This window comes from Lipophrys pholis, assembly GCF_963383615.2.
Source record: "Lipophrys pholis genome assembly, chromosome: 17".
Classification (NCBI taxonomy): Eukaryota; Metazoa; Chordata; class Actinopteri; order Blenniiformes; family Blenniidae; genus Lipophrys; species Lipophrys pholis.
The window spans coordinates 13,805,857-13,824,454 of record NC_137643.1 but is presented as its reverse complement, the minus strand read 5'-3'; the positions used below and the strand labels follow the sequence as shown (position 1 = coordinate 13,824,454).

At 39.8% G+C, this 18,598-nt stretch overlaps 1 protein-coding gene across 1 annotated transcript; it reads left to right on the top strand.

The window, feature by feature from the left end:
* Nucleotides 1-3,500: 3,500 nt before the first annotated feature.
* sem1 (SEM1 26S proteasome subunit) lies at nt 3,501-7,894 on the top strand. The gene is made up of 3 exons (XM_080485677.1): nt 3,501-3,639; nt 4,080-4,173; nt 5,906-7,894. Exons 1-3 carry the CDS (start codon nt 3,564-3,566, stop codon nt 5,946-5,948), a joined length of 213 nt encoding a protein of 70 aa, XP_080341803.1. The 5' UTR covers nt 3,501-3,563; the 3' UTR covers nt 5,949-7,894.
* Nucleotides 7,895-18,598: the final 10,704 nt, after the last annotated feature.

Sequence of the window (18,598 nt, the reverse complement as noted above, 5' to 3'; positions counted from 1 at the left end):
GCAATTTTCATTGTGGTATGAGTGGTTTTGTGGTAAATGTGTGTTCTCATTTATCTAAAATACATCCTAAGCTGTGGCTGCTGCTTCATTATTTGAGCAGGCTGCACGGGTTACAATGTGCATTTGTTCCTAAATGAAAAATCTTTGCTGAAATTTGACTGACTTGAGTACATATGTTTTGAGGAAAGGGGGCTGCTGGAGGCTTTTGTGGTGGAGTGGGAGAAAGAGAGTGTGTCTCAGAGAGAGAGAAACATACAGGGGAACATTTTGAGAGGCAGCACAAAAAGAGAGAGAGTATATTGAACTGCAATTTTTGATGATTCTGTGTATAACAAAGAGGTACAATAACAGTCTTTCACAACGGTGACTTTGCATTAGCCGGTGGAATGCAGGGGAAATTCTAAGTCACCTGAAAAGAAAAGTGTGCTTTCAAATCCAAACATCTCATTTGCTCTTCACATGTTTAATTACACTGCCCCTTTTTAGTAGTTGACAATAAAATCATGACATTTTTTTTGCATGGGTTGTAAACCTTGATATCACACTATTGTGGATTGGTTAGCAATCTCAACTCGCAAGAATGTTTCCAAATGGATTGATTTGATTTTGTGAATTTTACAGATTCTTCCTGTTTTCTCCAGGTGCTTTGTTTCTTCCCACAGTCCTAAAACATGGATTTGAGGCTGATTTGTGTGTGGTCTATTCTTTGTTTGTCCTATATAAACTGGCATGCTGTCCAGGGTCTATCCTGCCTTCACCAGCAGGACCGTTGGGATCGACTCCAGCATGCCACAACCCTTCGTGCATAAAGCTGAATAAAAGATGGATGGATGATGAAAGAATAGCAAAAGATACGTCTTATAATCCCACACATGTCCAAACACACAGACTCTACAGCTGATAAAACTCAAATTGATTTCTCGTATAAACATAACAAATCACACTAACAATTTCCTATCAACATATCATTTGATCCAAAGAGCTTTCAACCAGATACTACAGGAATTCATATAGCTTATTTTCCATATTTCAGTGTGTTGCTTACTGAGGGACAGAGTTTCCCAGAAAATTTGTGCAGTTTTAAATCTGTAACGTGTGTTACTGTTTTTATGTCCACTATGCAATGTTCTGCAAGTAAAGTTATGTTTGATTACAAGCATTTTTACACAGTGAGTGTGACTTTTGATGTGGTTAGTGACTTCCTCTTGGTATGTGTTTCACTGGCAGTCTGTTAAATAATAAGGGGTATGATTCCTGGGGTCCTGCGGCGCAAAGGCTCATCTACTAAACCGAGTTCAACTCTCTTGACTGGGTTATTGCCAAAGCGCCCCCACCAGCCTGCTACAATATGTTTATGTGTACAACATGTTTTATCGTCACAACTACAACTGCCGTTCATAAAAATGGATCCTAGAGACAACTGGAGACATTGGAGTTCATGTACATCTAGTTGGCTTTGTGGTACAGTTTGGTACAATATGAATTAAATGGTTTGCATGTTCTCCCTTTGTGACCAATGGTGTTCTTCATAGGTAAGTTGAGTGATATGTGGTTTACTTGTAGCTGGTATGTGGAAAGCAACTTTTGAGAACTGTATTATAAAATATTATACATGTGAATACATATTATATACCGGTACATTAAAATGTGAAAGAAACTGCTGCACTCATGTGAGAAATGCACTTCTGTTCATTAGTGTTACCTAGTGTTACCAGCCACAATGAGTTAACACACTTGCAAATGTTTACTGTATGGCTACCCACCCAAACATGCAAAAACTACACTTACTCCTACAATGATCACTTTACGTCTAGTAGTTTTTGCAACTGTGATTTGAAAAGAGATTGCAAAGTTTATCGGTCATTTTTGCTAAATGGGAATTACATTGATTGTGTCCTCAGCCCTCACGTTTTCTATCCTGGCAACTTCTGGCACAATTGTTGACAGTGTTCTCAATAACTCTTGCAAGAATGAATTGAGTGTATGTTACAATCATTGCTATTATTATTAGGTACTGTTAACTTTTTCAGCTTCAAGTAAGATCATTTCAAATTTGTGCAGACACATTTTGTATTTGTTTCTATTTGGAGACATTGCTTTAATTAAATAAATTTCCTACAAACTTATTTTTGACTTCACTATTCAGCTAACCCCAAACTATAACGTTAACTTTAAAACAAGTCTTCACCTTCTAATCATCCCACACAACCATCATGAAAACACCTTCCTCATAATTAGAAATGTTACAAGATTTTATTCAACATGCAGTATAATTCTAAACCAATTAAAGGAGATTTTCTAGACAAAACATAAGAGAAGATCATAACCTGGCTGGACTTCTTGAAACACTATTGACTTCATTTGAAGTTTTCTTTTTGAATGCTACAACTCTGAGCAATGACACACTTGAATGAATGAAAACATTATCAACCACATGCGCATAACAGTCAGTTACTTACTTCTCCCAATTCCTAAATCCTTTCTCTCCTGGTGTTACCTTATGTGAAACACACCTGTATTGTTTCTTTGGAAGAAATTTTCTTCAGACACTCAACAGACTGGATAAACTCTCCAAAAATATCACCGAAGCAGGATTTTGGACTTGGCTGTGATTTTAGAGATTTTGCTGAGCACAGCACGTGGGATGTGTGAGTACATGTTTGTCTTTGTTTTGGAAATAGTACCACAGATACATACGTTTTAAGCAATGTGGAACACAGATGAGTATCTGTGAGCAGGCCTTTTTCAATGTAAAGTATTTCTAATCAAGGAATCATTGCTAATATGTAAGAAATCAAAAGTAGGCCTAATTTTGTTTAATTCTGAATAAAACAGAGAGCTATCAAAGGTAGTATCCTCGGTGGAAAATCCAAACAAAACTATTTAAGAGCAATAGATTAGGCGATGATGTAAAACAATGGACAATATTTATTAATTATTATTTCTAATTTAAAAAAAATTATTAAATGGACAAAGTCTCCATAACCCATGAATTCTTAAAAAAAGTATGCATTATACTGGGACAAAGGATCTTTGAGATCTAACTGATAACTGGAACATAAGATGAGACATGTTTGTGAGTCAAGCAGGCACTGAGGTCAACATTGTTTGTGGATCCATTTGTTTGATGTTGATAACATTACAATTTAATAGATTTGAGTACCTGACAGTCTCAAGGCCTGTGCATTCAAGATCTGGTTGAATGTTTAATATTTGTGGATTTCCTAATCATGAAATCTTTGCTGCATGGTTGATTATACAATTGTTGTGTTGAGTCAAGTGATACATTTAGTTTTATTAAAAAAAAAAAAAGTGACGCGCATTTGTGTAATACAACAGAAATTGGATTGAATTGACACAAAAATAATTATATGAGAAGAAACTGTTGATAAAACTGCCTCACCTCAGCGTGTGTGTGTAGACATTAATCGATCGCGCCAGATGCGCTCTCCTGCGCAGGTGTGACGCAATCACAACCCGCTCCAACCACTTGACTTCCCATGATCCTCTGCGTGCAGCACCATTCGTTAACACACATAGCAACCCGGAGCTAAGCTGCTAACATGTCAGACAAGAAACAGACCGTGGACCTGGGTTTACTGGAGGAGGACGACGAGTTTGAAGAATTTCCCGCCGAAGGTATATAGTAAATGGAGTCTCGGCACTCATTTTGATATTTACTGAGTCGAACTTTTAGGTGTTTTTATGGCCGGCCGCACAACAGTGACTCAGCTAGCTTAGCTCAAGTAGCTTTAGCCTTAGCTACATCGGTGGTGTTGACGTTCATATAAATCTACAATCTATAGTTCCTACTTTTAGTTCTTTGGCTATTTTCTTTATCGTGCTGTCATTTTAACTTTACGTCTTCTTTCTTTATTTCCTGTGTGCTTAATCTCTTGTCAATATCATGTGGGCTAACAGATAAGAAAGCTAACCAGCTAAATCAGGACGGATCATGTTTACATGCCCATAGGGGTGTTTTCTTGTTTCTAATCGTTGACATGTGTTGATTTATTTAGAAACGAGTGCTGCGTCAGTAGAATTATTAATAATAACAATACTCTTATGTGTACGTAAAGACTGGACGGGGCTGGATGAAGACGAGGATGCTCATGTGTGGGAGGACAACTGGGACGATGACAACGTAGAGGATGATTTCTCTAATCAGTTGAGGTAATATAAACTCACATTTTACACTATCAGTACTACATTGTGCAACTCTTCATTACTCACTGTCAGGGAGACAATCAAATGATCATATTTATAGCAGCTGGTAGCTATATGTATTTATATGAATGTAATGTGATTCTTATACATAGACCAGGTCCTGCCCAAGCTGTACTAACTACTCAAAACTCATAATCTTATTACATTAAAGCTTAATGCTTAAGTATTGCACAGACACAGAAGTGTTTTTCTATTTGTCAGTTGTAATTCAAAGGCTATTGTATTGCTTTTTTGTGAAGACATTATACAAGGAAAATATCAAACCCATAATGGAGATTTGCCTTAAACATTCAGCTTTCCCTTAAATATTTCTTACCTATTTTGGAGTTTTCATTTGTATAGTGTTTAAATAATAGATTTTTGCCAGTGCCAGTATTTGTGGTGCAGACCAAGTTTACATGTTAGCCCTTTTTTTTTAATTTACATGACATCTATGCACGTTTGGTGAGCTAATGGCTATATGCACTTATGTGATTATTGTGGAGGTATTTATTTAGTGACAACAAGCTCACCAACGGCTTATAAAATGTATGAAGATTTCAAGTAGCTGCAGGAATTTTACCCTCGCAATTTACGTACATCTGTGACATGTTTAAATATTTATGTTTGGTGTTTTTAAAGCTCTTTGGTCCTTACTGTTTAGGTATAACTCAAACAGAATCAGGTTCTTTCGAAAAGGTTCCCTTCTTTTGTTCATGTTGTCACGACTAGACAACACTAACACCGTGGTCATGTCAGAGCCCATTTAAATGAAACCAAATTCTATATTCATGATCAATTCAAAGATAGAGAGGAGCGCTATGATTCAAATTACTTCAAGTTGGAGATTTACAAAATGAGGAACTACTCATGTATGTTGAAGAACAAATAGTTTTCATTGATAAATGGTAGAAATTATTTATATATATATATATACTATACATATTTGTATCATTGGTTTTAGTAACGCTGATACCTTTCTGTCTACACTAATTATTGTATTAATTATTTAAACAAAAATAAAGTGAGTTTAACGTTCATGAAATTGACTCAGTAGGATCTTTTGATGTGTTTGGATTGAAAGCAAAACATTTCCAGACATCAACAAGTTCCTTTTTTTTTTTTTTTCTGAAACTGCAGCCTCTAAGTTTCTCTGCTCAAATTATTTATTTCTTTACGTCCATTATTGTGCTTCGCTCCAACGTTTTCTATTGAATCATCAATATTCTCTCTCTCCCTGTTTCACCTCGATTCAATGCAAGTGCACCATAAATACCTCAGAATCGCGTGCATACAGACGTATATTGTTTAACAGGTTTTGTAAAATTCGTGATGTTTTTGATGCTGGTACTGACTCTCGGCGATTAATCAATAAATGCTGATAGATAAGTGGCTGCTTTGTTTTTATTTGAGTACACTCCTCAGGCTAATATGCTATTGTTTTATTTGGAGCAATTATGATAGGCATACTGTCGAGTCGTTCCTTAAAGATATCATTACAGTGAAAGGGCAATGCCACCATATATATATGTAATCATCAAATCCATAGCTGCACGCATTATGCAATATTTATATATTTTTCACTCCCATCTCTTAATGGTTCTTACAATCAATAGCAGAGGGTACTTATGCCTCAGCCACCCACCTGTAATCATCTCTTCTGACTTGATCTTTCCATTTTTCCTTTTCCTCCCTGCAGAGCGGAGCTCGAAAAACATGGTTACAAGATGGAGACGTCATAGTGGATGACAAAAGCCCCTCTGTGTTCCGCGACATTGGATATGGACATTTCTATTTGAATATTCCCGGCTGACCACCAGAAGACGAGATTTGAGGATGTTATTGTTTCTTTTTTTTTTGTAAGAAATCTAGATGGAAGTAAAGCATTTAGAGAAAAAAAGAAAGAAGCTTGTCCTTTTTGTTGTATTCACTGACTCGTTGCTCTCAGACATTGGGGTGGTTTTAGTTCTAGATTTTGTTACCCTGTTTATAATTTTCAATCGGATCCTCAGGTTGTTACTAAACCTTAAGAAATCAGTTGGATTTCTTCTCGTAATAATTAAAGCATTCTTTGGGCTGAACGAGCTCTCTGTAGTAAATGAATACATGGTGATTGCCTTCAGTCCAATTCAGACTGCAAAGCCAGTGGCAAAAGGACGTTTGAATGGTCATCAGGACAAATTCAGCTGCTTCATCTTGCACTTGTTCTTCGGTGCATACACTAAATCTTTTTTTTTACCATTATGTTGGTATAATGGAAGATGACTCGGGGTTTGGCTAATATATCCCCAAATTACAGTCTTTGTAAAAGCTGTTGATCTCCTCAGAAACTCACCTGCCAAGTCAACACAATCTACCTGTAATGGGCAGCTTGTTATTGCCCTCTGACACTGCGTTTATTTTGGACTCCATGAATTTTGCATGATATTACTCAGGTTCAAGTGCTCAACAGATATTCGCCATCATTTTGCCGCAAGTGTACTTTTATGAAAGGCTCTGTTTATTGGAACTGTCAGAGTGATGTCTGCATGATGGAGGAAGAGCGGACAAAAGTGTACACAAGAGAAAATGGAGATGCACAGTAGAAGTACACACAATGCAAACAAGTGTGTGAGTGTGAGTGGTACACACATACAGAGGCAGTTTCTCTGCACTGTGCTGTATAACAGCCCCCTTCCCTCTCAGCCCCACAGCGCTGGGCCGAGTCCCTGAAGGAGAGATTATCCACTGCCGTGTTTGTCAGAGGCAGGGAGGGGGTCTCAGCATGGGGCCTCCCAGCCTGCTTTGCCTGGGCCTGCCCCTACTGCCAGCCAGGCCCTTCTCTTCCGCTTGGCACAGCGGGGACTCTTGTACTGAACCAGAGGCCAATTTATCCCCACCACACTCCCCCGGCAAAATGATTTCTCTTAGTGTTTTGCCGACTCTCGGTCCCAGGGTCCTAATGAGGTGAAATGGATGCCAGTAAGACCAAGGCTGCGAGAGCTGCTTTCATCCTGAAAACAATATCCATCCTCCACCTTGAGAAGTGGAGCGCCACCTGAAAAACGGCTCCCCAAGTACTGTATTTATGCTCATTTTCTGTTTCCTACGATAATGCAGCTTATTGCAACTGTTTCTAATTTTATACATTCCATTTGGTGCATTTACTGACTTAATGGATTGTAGCTTTATTGCCAAAACATGCAGTAACATCAAAAGAGGAAGCATTCAAAGTGCTTCAGTTTCATCTTGAAAATGGTCACAGTACAGTAAAGTGAGGTTCTCCATGCACATAATTAAAAACATAGTGAATTCGTTCGGTCTATATTATCTTTTTTTTGACATTTCGTCAAGCTTTATGTCGTCTATGAGCTGAATTTATAATCTTAACATGTCTCTCACCATCATATATGTGGGGTGTCCTCACATGCTGAAATTCCCCCCCAAAAAACTCTTCAAATCTTTAGAGAAAGTGTTTGGGAACCCACAGAAAATGTGCTCAATAACAGGCACTTTATTTAACCACAGTAATAGATTGACTGGCCCTACAGCTGCTGGTTTTAAAGTGCAGGAGGGTAATTAGAAAGTTATAAGGAGAGCTGTCCAAAAAATGCCCGAGGCGAGTAATATAAACACTTTCAAGTGTGAATAAACTGTTAATGTGCAACCTGTATCATACAAAAAACTGCTTCAAAACATTAAACTAACCAAAAAGACACACGATTCACAATTTCAAGCATCAATTTTCCTTAATTTGCATCTTATTGGATTTCTGTAGAAAATAATTACAATAATGAATCCCACTGTCCTGGGATATTTCCAGTAAAGAACCCTAAATACAACTTCCAAGCATCGGATATGTGTTATAAAGTGACACGGGCGCTCATTTTTGCATTCTCACATACGTTTCTTTCTATTTATGACATAAATATTTATTTTTCCTCTTATATTTTTGTATTTCCTGGCACTGTGATATTTTCAAGTTGAATGAATGAATCAAATGCACTAACAGGGAGGAAGATGTGCTTTACCCAAGGCAATGGGGAAGAAAAACAACAGCAGCAGCATCTATTTAAATATTTAGCAGGACTCATTGGTTTGTTATTGAATTGATGTCATATATTTAAATGTATTACTTTGGATGAAACTGAAGAAAATCCGCAAGTTACCAAATATGGTCACCTGGTCAATAAAGGGCAAAGAGCAAGTTTAGTCGAATAATGTGTTCTGAGTTGAAGGTATTTGTTGGGAGACTAAATCATATTGGAGGAAAATGTCAGAACTGGAAGTTGTTTCACTGCTGGTTGCACTGATCTATAAGAAATCGCTATGAAAGCACAAATTCATTCAAATTTAAAGAGACTGTCACTGATGTATGACTTTCCGTGCGCTGGACGTTTTCCTTTCAGGTGAACGATTATTCAATAAGGACGCAAAAGCCACCACTGAATGGCTCAAGAAGAAAAAAAGGACAGATTTGAAACTCTTCAGATTGTTAGTAAGCACAGAAATTACATGAAGAAAAGAAATAATTTTTTCAAGCAATACTGAACCATTTCTGTAGATTTAATTTTATTAAAATAAAGTTTACATTTGCTTGTCCATATTTTTTCGAACGTTCGTTGGATGCTTTTCTAATGCTAATGTAATTCAATAGAAGCATTGGTGGCCTGGAGGTTAGAGCCAATCTGTGACCCAGTAAAGACCAGGAAGGGGATTAGGCTTAAAACCAGGGTCAAGTCACACATCCAGAACTTGACCCTGGTCATGACCATGGGGCAGCTGAAAGATGACCGCCACATTCAGCTAAATATTTTGGGGGATTGAGATTTCTAACAGATCTTCCAATAGACACATTTACAATAATCAGAATGGCTTCCAGGAGCTATGCGCTTTCATTTGCAAGCCCTGTTTGTTGTTTCGTGTCCGGTTGGAGTCGGAAAGAGTGGCTCTACAGCGGGGTCACACTCAGACTTTAGCTGTGAAGCTTGGAAAACGTGGAAGTGTAAGTCTGCTTGCTCAGGTCATGCATTCTAATGTTGGCAACTGAAAGCATCTGACAGTCCCTTGTTTTCTTCTGGGAGGATTCAAAATCCCTGTTTACTACTAAGTTATTATCCCAATCAGCTGTATGTCACAGCCCAGCAGCTCTCCTGGGTGCTCTGCTCCTACCGGGTGCTCCGGCTGCTGATGACATGCATACATGAAGAGTATATCTTGTAGCTCCATGTTAAATGAAGGGATCGCATGTGTTCATCAGGCAGAGTCGGAGAACTCCTGGACATATGATATGTTTATGAGCATAAAAACTAAGAGCCGGGGGCCAGATGATTATTCTAGGGGTTGTGAAGTCAGTGAGGTGAGAGAATCGGTAAGTGAGAGTAACAGAGGAGGACTTGTGACCATTTTGTTTGTGCTGAGAGCGTAAGATTGGTCCCTTGTGTCTGACGCTGTGAGGGCCTCCGCTGCTCCTCCATATTCAGCCTCACATAGATCGGCGGGCTTTTCAGACCGCTCTACTTGTTCCCCTCCGATTCTTTTCAATAAAGACTTTAATTTGGTTTTTTTGTTTTGTTTAGTTTTTTCTTTCATGTTTCTTTGTGACCCACATGAATTGCCTTGACATAGCCGGCGTCACAGTCACTGCAGTTGATATTGACCGACGCAAAGGTTCAATAACAATATGCCGGGCAAATATTTCAACTTTAAATTGCAGCATTTAGAAAATTTAAAGTGGGGTATTTTTCTTACAAGGGCCTTGACATGATCTTGTTTAATCTTCACACTGAAATTCAAGTTGCGTCGCTGATAAAGTCCAGAAATTATGAAGCATAAAAAAAAAAAAAAAAAAAAAAAAAGGCTTCCTGTCTTTTTGAAAGCTTAGACTCTTCAAGAAGCATTTTCTCATTTGCAAATCATTTCACCCCCCTCGGCCCACGCAGCTCTGAGACCACATGCAAGAGAGCAGCCAATGGAACTGAATTTCATAACTCTTCATGTTGGGAGATGGCAGATCCATTGTTCTCAAGGCCCACGAGCCTGTGGGCGAGAGTCCCTGCTGCTTCTACACTGAAGAAACACACTAGCCACCCAGGCTATATTTTCCTCTCTTTTCTGCAGACACTGGAGGCTACTGTGACCATTCCAGCTCTCTCTCTCTCTCTCTCTCCCACTGGTACAGGCCTCGCTCTCGCTGCTTCTCCCCTCTCCAATCTCTTCGCCAGTGAACCGGGGTGAAGACGAAGCTGTCGCTGCACAGCTTGGAAGTATGCAGCTGCTACTATAATAGCCCTAATTGCACGTTTCTTTTGTTGGGCTGAAATTAGCGATGGGGCTACAATGCTACTACTAAAACCCCCCTAAAAAAACCTCCAAGTAAAGATGGCGGGGTGAGTGTTAAGAAAAAAAAAAAAAAAAAAAGACGCTCAGGGGTGCGTTCACCAGCGAGACTGCCAACCCACTGCCGAATGGCCCACACCTGCACGCTCGCACCCCCGCTAAAGTAAACACAGATAATAAGGTATAATTACTTTAGAAAATAATAACGAGGAGCAACCCTCAAGACCCCCCTTCTCCCGGTGACAAAGGGCTGCCTGTTTATTGTGGGGGGTGAAACAGCCCCAAAGGACGCTGGCGAGTGCCCTATCAAAAGACCTGAGGACCCTACTGAGGGTCCCTTATAGGACAGCCATCAGTGTCAAGGAGGACCGAGGCTTTTAAGTCTTCGCTACACTAACTGCCTCAATTAACCAGTATGGATTGACCATGGGCTACTTTTTTAGCTCCATTCATCCTCATCAAAACGATCCTGTGTTGTTCCGAATCCTCTTTCCACAGGGATCAGAGGAGCCACAGAATACCTACCAGCATTTGTGTCAAAAAAAAAAAGAATGTGCAAAGTGAAATTCAAAAAGGAATACGTGCAATTGGCCAAACTTACTCAGAAAGTGGAAAATAGTGCATATGAGCGATGTGTTATCAACATTTTTGTGCAGTAAATACCAGTGGAAAGTCAGTTTATCTTAGTAACACTTGTAAATAAACTGGTTGGTTTTCAATAAAACAATTTTACAATGACTTTGTCTTGAGTACTTCTTGGCTCAGTGCAGTTAACTGACTGCAGCCAAAAATGTTCTGGCACATAACCCACCATAAAAAGGCTAATTGATGTTTTTCTGTTTTGCCCTATTTTTACAGTGTTTGTACTTACCTTAGAGGACTGGGTGTTAGTCTTACATCGGATGGGCATATAATCAAGCTGACAATCTTCTTGACAAATTGTTGTATTTTATAGAGATATAATGGTCAGAATATGATTCCTTTAAAACCAAACAAATTGAAGTAATTGAACAACGTGATCTAAAAATCAACCATTTAAATCATTGGAAAAGCTACGTCCGTGCTTTAAGAGTGAACACTACTTTGGCAAACTTCTATCGGACTCCGCCTAGCTGCAAAGACAACTAAACAGTTACAGTATCCGGATTACATATCGTACTCCAACCCACACACGTGTGCATTTTATGCCACCACAGCTCATCAAAGAATGACGATAAACTCGTCTGAGCATGTGAACATGACACTGGGTGGTTGAGACAGTGTAGGATCACGCCATGGCCTCACTGTCACTTAAATCTGTCCGGACTCTAACCCGACCTGACATGTTGGCACACAGAAAGAAACAGATGGGTATGTTTCAGTTTAACGCTATCCCTATAAAAACACAAGAGGCCGGTTTGATGTCAGGACAGATTATGAGCGCCCTGTTTCAGCGGCGCAGTTTATGACATGATCCATCTCACAGGAGTTTGGCAGATAAATGTACAGATTCATGAAGGTGAAAACCTTCAATATTCTGCGGCTCCGCGAGGCCAAAACTGTAACAGTAACTGTGCGAAATTGAGTTAAGACCAAAATCTGACATAACTGCGTATAATGTTTAATTCTAAAGCTGCCCTGGAACCTGGATATGCTTTAAAATAACCCACACTGGTAAAGTAGTAACTCTTGTAAACTGTTTTGCATCTGTTTATCACAGATATGGTGGTGTCCAGCACTTTTATCAACAGAAAGGGGCGATAATGGCTGCTGTGATTAAGGGTCTAATGTAAAGTGAATCATGTGAGTCATCCTCGTGCCATCATTAAACCATAATGTGCAACGGAGCCGAATGGCCCTGTAAGCATGGCAGCGTGTTTTTAACTGTGATGCCTGTGGCAACAACACTCCCCCGCTGTGTTTCCTTCCCGTTTGCCGATGATACCTGGCAATTAGGGAGTTTGTTTTCTATTTATACTTCTCAATTTTAACCCTGTCCCCTCCCAAACCTTGACTATCTGAGCGCATTGCCTCCGCCATCCACCTGTCCTGCTGCACTTAAAACCACTGGACAGTGAAGGAAGAGGAATTAATAGAAGAGGTGGGTGTGAGGGGGACAATTTAGACAGTGGAGAGGCTTTTTCTGCCAAAGTAATAAAGCATGCTTGAATCTGTGCCGAATTATCAGGCCCCTGATAATTGTAATTAATCAATCATCTGGCTCACTCATGCACTCATGAAGCTCAATGTTCATGTCGATCCCAACACCAAATACCACGGACCTGTGGAGAAAGATTTATGCCAAGCATCATTTCATTGAGCTTCTTTGAATTGGATGAAGTCAATAAAGTACAGTTGATGACATGCCACGGTATGTGCACGGTAACTGTACAAACAAGAAGAAACCATCCCACAATGAGTTCATTGGTGACCTTTAATACTGCGCAATACAACTGAAGTAAACACAGAAAAAGGTTTCAGGACAAATTCAACGGCTCACGTCACATCGATCATTTTTACCACATTCGACCAAAAAAACCTCCCCACTTCACTGTGTGCCGAGTGTAAAACAATAGCATATGTTTAAAAAGAGGGTGCAGTGACAGACAAACTCATGAAATAGAACATAACATTCTTGTTTTCTCCCTCTTTAGCGTCTTTGCTTTTCATCACTCTCTCTTTTACTCCTTCCTTCCTTCACACACACATACACACACACACTCACACATGCATGTCTGGAAATGGTGGGTGGGAGGCCTTGGCCCAGCCATAGTCAACTGGTCCCAGTCCCAACAAGGAAACAATTAATCATGTGTGAGCGGCTGTCTGAGTGTCTGCACTCTGGACAACAACAACACTCAGCTATTTATCTCCCCTCAAGGCAGGACAGACAGCCAGCACACCATGCAGGCATGCACTCTCTCATCCTCCCTCTCTCTTTCTCTCTCTCTCTCTCTCTCTCTCTCTCTCTCTCACTCGCACATACACACTCACACAGATGTGTAAGAAGAACAAAGTTGAGCACACAAGTCTCCACACACACACACACACACACTACATGTACAATAATGAACACATGCAACATGAAAATGCGTAAATGCAAAATGCACGCAGGTCACATTAATGCAAGAACATGGACGCAGTCACCAGACAGCACAAACACACAGGTGCCTACTGCTTTGTCGTCCTCATCAGAAGATGGACGTCAGCACTTCCTAATGGTAATGTTGACATATGCAGTGGCTACAGGCTGCGTGCTCACTTCGAACCCCCGAGATCAAAGAGAGACAAACAACTCAACGTTCTTTCATAATTCATTAGCGAGAGATGCCTTTTACCTCGGCTGCCTTTGATATTTCAAACTCTGCCCGCTGTTTATTACGCAAAAACAGAATGGAAGGACGAGGGTGTTTTACTTGCACTCTTCTTAGATGATGGAGCAAAGTCGAGCTGACAGTCATTTCATTTCAGGAAATTTTGTCCTTTTCAATTTAACTCTTGGTCTTCCGACATGGCAAGGCATGTTAGGAGTGAGCTAAAACAGGCAAGGCTTAGTGAACTGAAGTAGGAAATTTCTCGTTTATTCCTCATTGCTACATGGACCTCAGACGGGGTGGTTTGTGAGCCTTGGTGATTGAACGTGTGGTTTAATGTATGCAGCGGCCGAGCGTGTATGCAAACATCTTTGTTAGTTTGAAAGTGTGCGCATCTGTATATGTGCTGGTAGTGCAGCTCTGTAGGGGGGAAGAAAAGCGCCTAAACCTCAAGTGAAGCAAACAAAGAAGCCGGTGTGTGTTTCAGGATGGGGCATCTGGATGGCATCAGGGGAGCCTGGTAGATTAGTAGTGACACAGGTTACTCCCAAGGTCCCTGGTGAGAAACACATCGTTGTAGTCCGCCGTGGAAAAGAAGCTTTGAAGTGCTACTGCATAAAACAACGCATCTGCCTTCAAGTGTTTTCGTGCAGCTAGTATTTTTGATTAAACCGCCCACCTCCGCTTCGGAATAAGTTTGCACTTTGTAGGTGGACCGTCGCTAAGAGTGTCTCGACGAGGAGAGAAAGGCTGCAGAAATATCTGCACAGTTTTTCTCTCATTATATCACTGTATGCAGAGGATGTAGGGTTTGTGGATGATTCAGCTCCGTGAATATGAGTAGCAGCATGCAAAGTCTAACATTTTGGAGGAAAAGCTGTCCGTAAAAGTTGATCTATTTTGGTACTTGAGTAAATTTCACTTAAGGTGACTAATTTACTATTCTACCTTTCTATCTGCTTTTGAGTTTTTACTCCCAACACTTGAACAAAGATTCCGTTCTTTAAAGAGGCCTGTCACTTGTGTTAACCTCTTTGATGGTTATTCCGAGTTATAGTGAAAGAATCAAAGTCGCAGATATCCAGACTGAAGCTGCAGAAGTTGATAAATGATTTGAATGCTAAAACTTCTTTTCAACAGTAAGAACACCTTCTGAAATAAAAGGTTGCAATGTTTTACAGAAAGAGGTTTTTTTGGTTTAGAAAATATTTTCATTAGTCACTCCAAACAATGATACAAAGGAGTCATGATCTGTGTCTTTGTGCTACTGGATGAAGCTTAATCCTTACAGAGTAAATCGTATTACAATAGCAATAGTTATCATAGTGTGTATGTGCATGTGTATACACACATGCGGAGATATAAAACTTACACCGCCACATAAAAAGGGTTCAAGATACCTTATAAAGGCATTGTATACCAATAAAATTATAATCTTGTTTGAACCTTTGACTTCTTAAACCTTTTCAACTCTTGTATTCTTCTTTCTTTCCTGACGAATGTGAGCACTTTTGCCACCTCTGCATGTCGTCCACACACGTTGAAGGTCAAAACCCAGATTTGAAATGATGTGATTCTGTGTCATTTCTCCAAACTTACATATAGTGAGTTCCTGAACCATTTTCTTGCTTTTGTAAAAATAATGTTTTATGAACTTGAATTCGTCCTCTCAAATCACAACTCATTTTAATTAAGCAAGTTGTTACTTTCATTTAATCAATTGTTTGTAATTCTGGAAACTCAATTGCGGTTAGACTGTTTACAGTTGGTTAGTTTATCAGAGTGCTTTTAATTTCAGACCCGTGAACTGTGGAGTGGTGTAAGAGGGGAACATTTAGGAGCTTCACTTCTCCTTGTGGGGTCGGGAAGAACACCTACACATTTACAGTTTTCAAACATTTGGAGATCACAGGAAACCGAGGGGAACGGCACCTTTTAAAAGACACATGTTGAAAATGGTTCATGAATACATAAACTGGTGTACATTTTATTTTATTGATATAATATCTGCAGACATGTACACATAGAAATATCGACCGAAAATATACAGAATATCAACGGAAAGCCAGCCAGCTACTGGCATCTTTAAAGCCCTCGAATGAAGACTTTCAATCGTTTACAATCTGAGGTGTGAAGAGGCATTTGGCTGTTTTATGGGACTTATGTTATATTTCTTGGCAGAAGAGAGCAACTTCTTACACATAGGGTTTGTGTTGCCAAGCTTTAATAACTTGTGCATATTTATAGGTGTTGCAATGTCCTATTTTGTTTTTATCAAACACAGAAACAAAGATTAAGTGGGTTTAAAAAATAACCTATATCCTTGTTATGCCATAGAAATTTAGGGGACTTGTAGAAGTTTCTGCTGTAAGATTATTAGTTGTCATTTCCATTGAATGGGGTTTGCAATTGGTTTGTGCCAACCTAAGCGGCTGCTGGCTGAAAGTCTGCAACTTCACATTGAAACCACAAACATGACAAATATATTGATTATTATTTTTTTATTTTTTTACTTTTCAGTTGTATTCTTTGAATGAAAACAAGCAGCAGAACAAGTTATCTGTTAAGACAAAAGGCAAATGTATAGCTTTGAGAAAACCATCTGAATAAGTTAAAAAATAACTAATCTCACTTTTCACATTATACTAGAACACTTCCTGCACCAACTCGGGCTTTTTGACAAATGTGACCATGATTCTCTCACTGCCTCCTTCTACAGTCCAGGTGGCAGCTTGACAGGAAGAGGAACAGGAAAGGACTTAAAGATTTGCTGCTGCTCTCGTTCTTCTTCAAAGACAAATGCCCCTCTGATAATTTCCCACAATGCCTGTTGCACGGAGGCCTCTTGTGATCACTGGTCATGAGAAAGTGCAGGAATCTGACAGACAACTGCATCAAGAAAGGGGGAAGACAGAAATAGAGGAAACCCTCCATGTTTTTACTTGTAACCCTCATTCCCTGATCCTGGTCGCTCTGCTTGTGCGGGAAGCATCTGGGTTCATTTATCCCCACACAGGCATCCTGAAGGACCCCTGTGCCCTCTCAGGTTGCAGGGTCTGAGTGTACGCCAGTGTGGGTCCTTGTTGTTGTGAAAGAGAGAGGAGCTTGAGGGGCTGCCCACTCGCCGGTCTGGACCATCTCAAAGCTCCCATCCACCCCTTTTCCCTGCCTCGCCATCCCAGATGCCCCCGAGCATGGTTAGTGTAGTGCTTCATCCGAACTGAAAGATACAAAGCAGATTCATTCAGAAGCTGCAGCAAAGACAGTCCGCCCCGAGGTTTGAGAGAATTGCATGACAGATGGAATATAAGTATACGTGTGTGTGATTTGGTTGGACTACTATGAAATCAGTGTGTCTCACGTTTGTGAAAGTAGATGGCGAAATTAGCATAATGAGATGTACGCCACTTATACATCCGCGATGTGTGCATGCAGGAAATGCACTCCCACGTCTCAAGACTGCAGGTGGAGGGACTTGAGGAATCCATCGAGCTGGGCTGTTTGATTCAGCCCTCCACAGTCCACTACATGGCAAATGTCAGTCCAGGTTATCAGGCGGCACAGCTGAATGGAAGCAGAGCGAGCGTGGCTGGTTACTTAAAGTCATTGAGAAGTTATTCAAACACCCAGTTATTATGGTGTAAACAAAGACGGCTTGTCACACACTATTACAGATATGGTGTTTACAAGAATGCCACTTTAATGCAGTGCATGTTATGTATGATAATTAGGAATAGTGTTTGACAACCTGATTGGAAGCATGGTAAGTAGATTATAAGACACAATGTTTTGTTGTGAGTCAGGCAGCACAGCATACAGAGTGAATCGTTCTTCTTAAAGGATCACTACATGATTGATAAAGAAAGCATGTCAAAGCTATTGAATGTATTATATAACAGAATTTTTTATTTTTTTTTTAAAAATGGAAGTGGTCAAAAAAACTAAATAAACACAAGAAGCTCATTTTTGGTTCTGTATATGCAACTTATTTCATAAGGATGGTCTCATTTCTCTGCTGACCACCTTGTCATCCTTCATACTGAACATACTGCTGAGGAGTCTGTGGTTTTGGTGACACTCCTAAAAAATGTTGAATTCCCAGCTTTGGTTAAGTGTGAAGTGCAGAATTGTTTTGAGCGTTGCACAATGGATTGTTTTTATCTCTAAGTTTTTATTTTTCAAATGTTGAGCACGAACGACTCTGGCATGATTCTTTGTTCTTAGATGAACCATAGTTAATTAGAGGGGAAGTAAAGTGGTTATAATTAAGTGTTTGCAAGTTTGCAGCCACTGTGTCCATCAGCAGTCGTTCTAATGTGTCCTTAAAGAAGAAGTGAGTTAGGTCAGGGCCACCCAACAAGAAAATACCATTTGATTTTGCCAACCACACTGTATAACACACTTTTAAAAGCACTTAGCAGCATTTGGTTTAAATAAATCGAAATCTAAACATGAGAGCACCAATCTGTCCTTCCATCTCATTATATATTAAACTAATAAACCCTTTTTTGCATTTGTACTTCATCTGTGTCTCAGCCACACACTTTGTAATGTTCACATTCTCTTGTTTACTTTTGACTCTACTAAATGCTTCTGACATTAGTGACTCGGTTTATGGGTCATCTTCTAGGAACCAACCATATTTTGTCATTCTTTTCCGAAACAACACTCATCAGTATAAAAACAGCACTTTTATGCTTGAAACTGTCTGTTTTGGCTGGAACCTGATCTTCTATACTGAAACCACCTTACCCATACTGAAACCATCCTCATTCACATAG

Excerpts from the sequence above, each read along its gene's own strand:
- sem1 (XM_080485677.1), top strand. The coding sequence starts at position 3,564 with ATGTCAGACAAGAAACAGACCGTGGACCTGGGTTTACTGGAGGAGGAC. Across the intron at positions 3,640-4,079 it reads TGAAGAATTTCCCGCCGAAG|ACTGGACGGGGCTGGATGAA; the intron begins GTATATAGTAAA and ends GTGTACGTAAAG. Across the intron at positions 4,174-5,905 it reads GATTTCTCTAATCAGTTGAG|AGCGGAGCTCGAAAAACATG; the intron begins GTAATATAAACT and ends TCCTCCCTGCAG.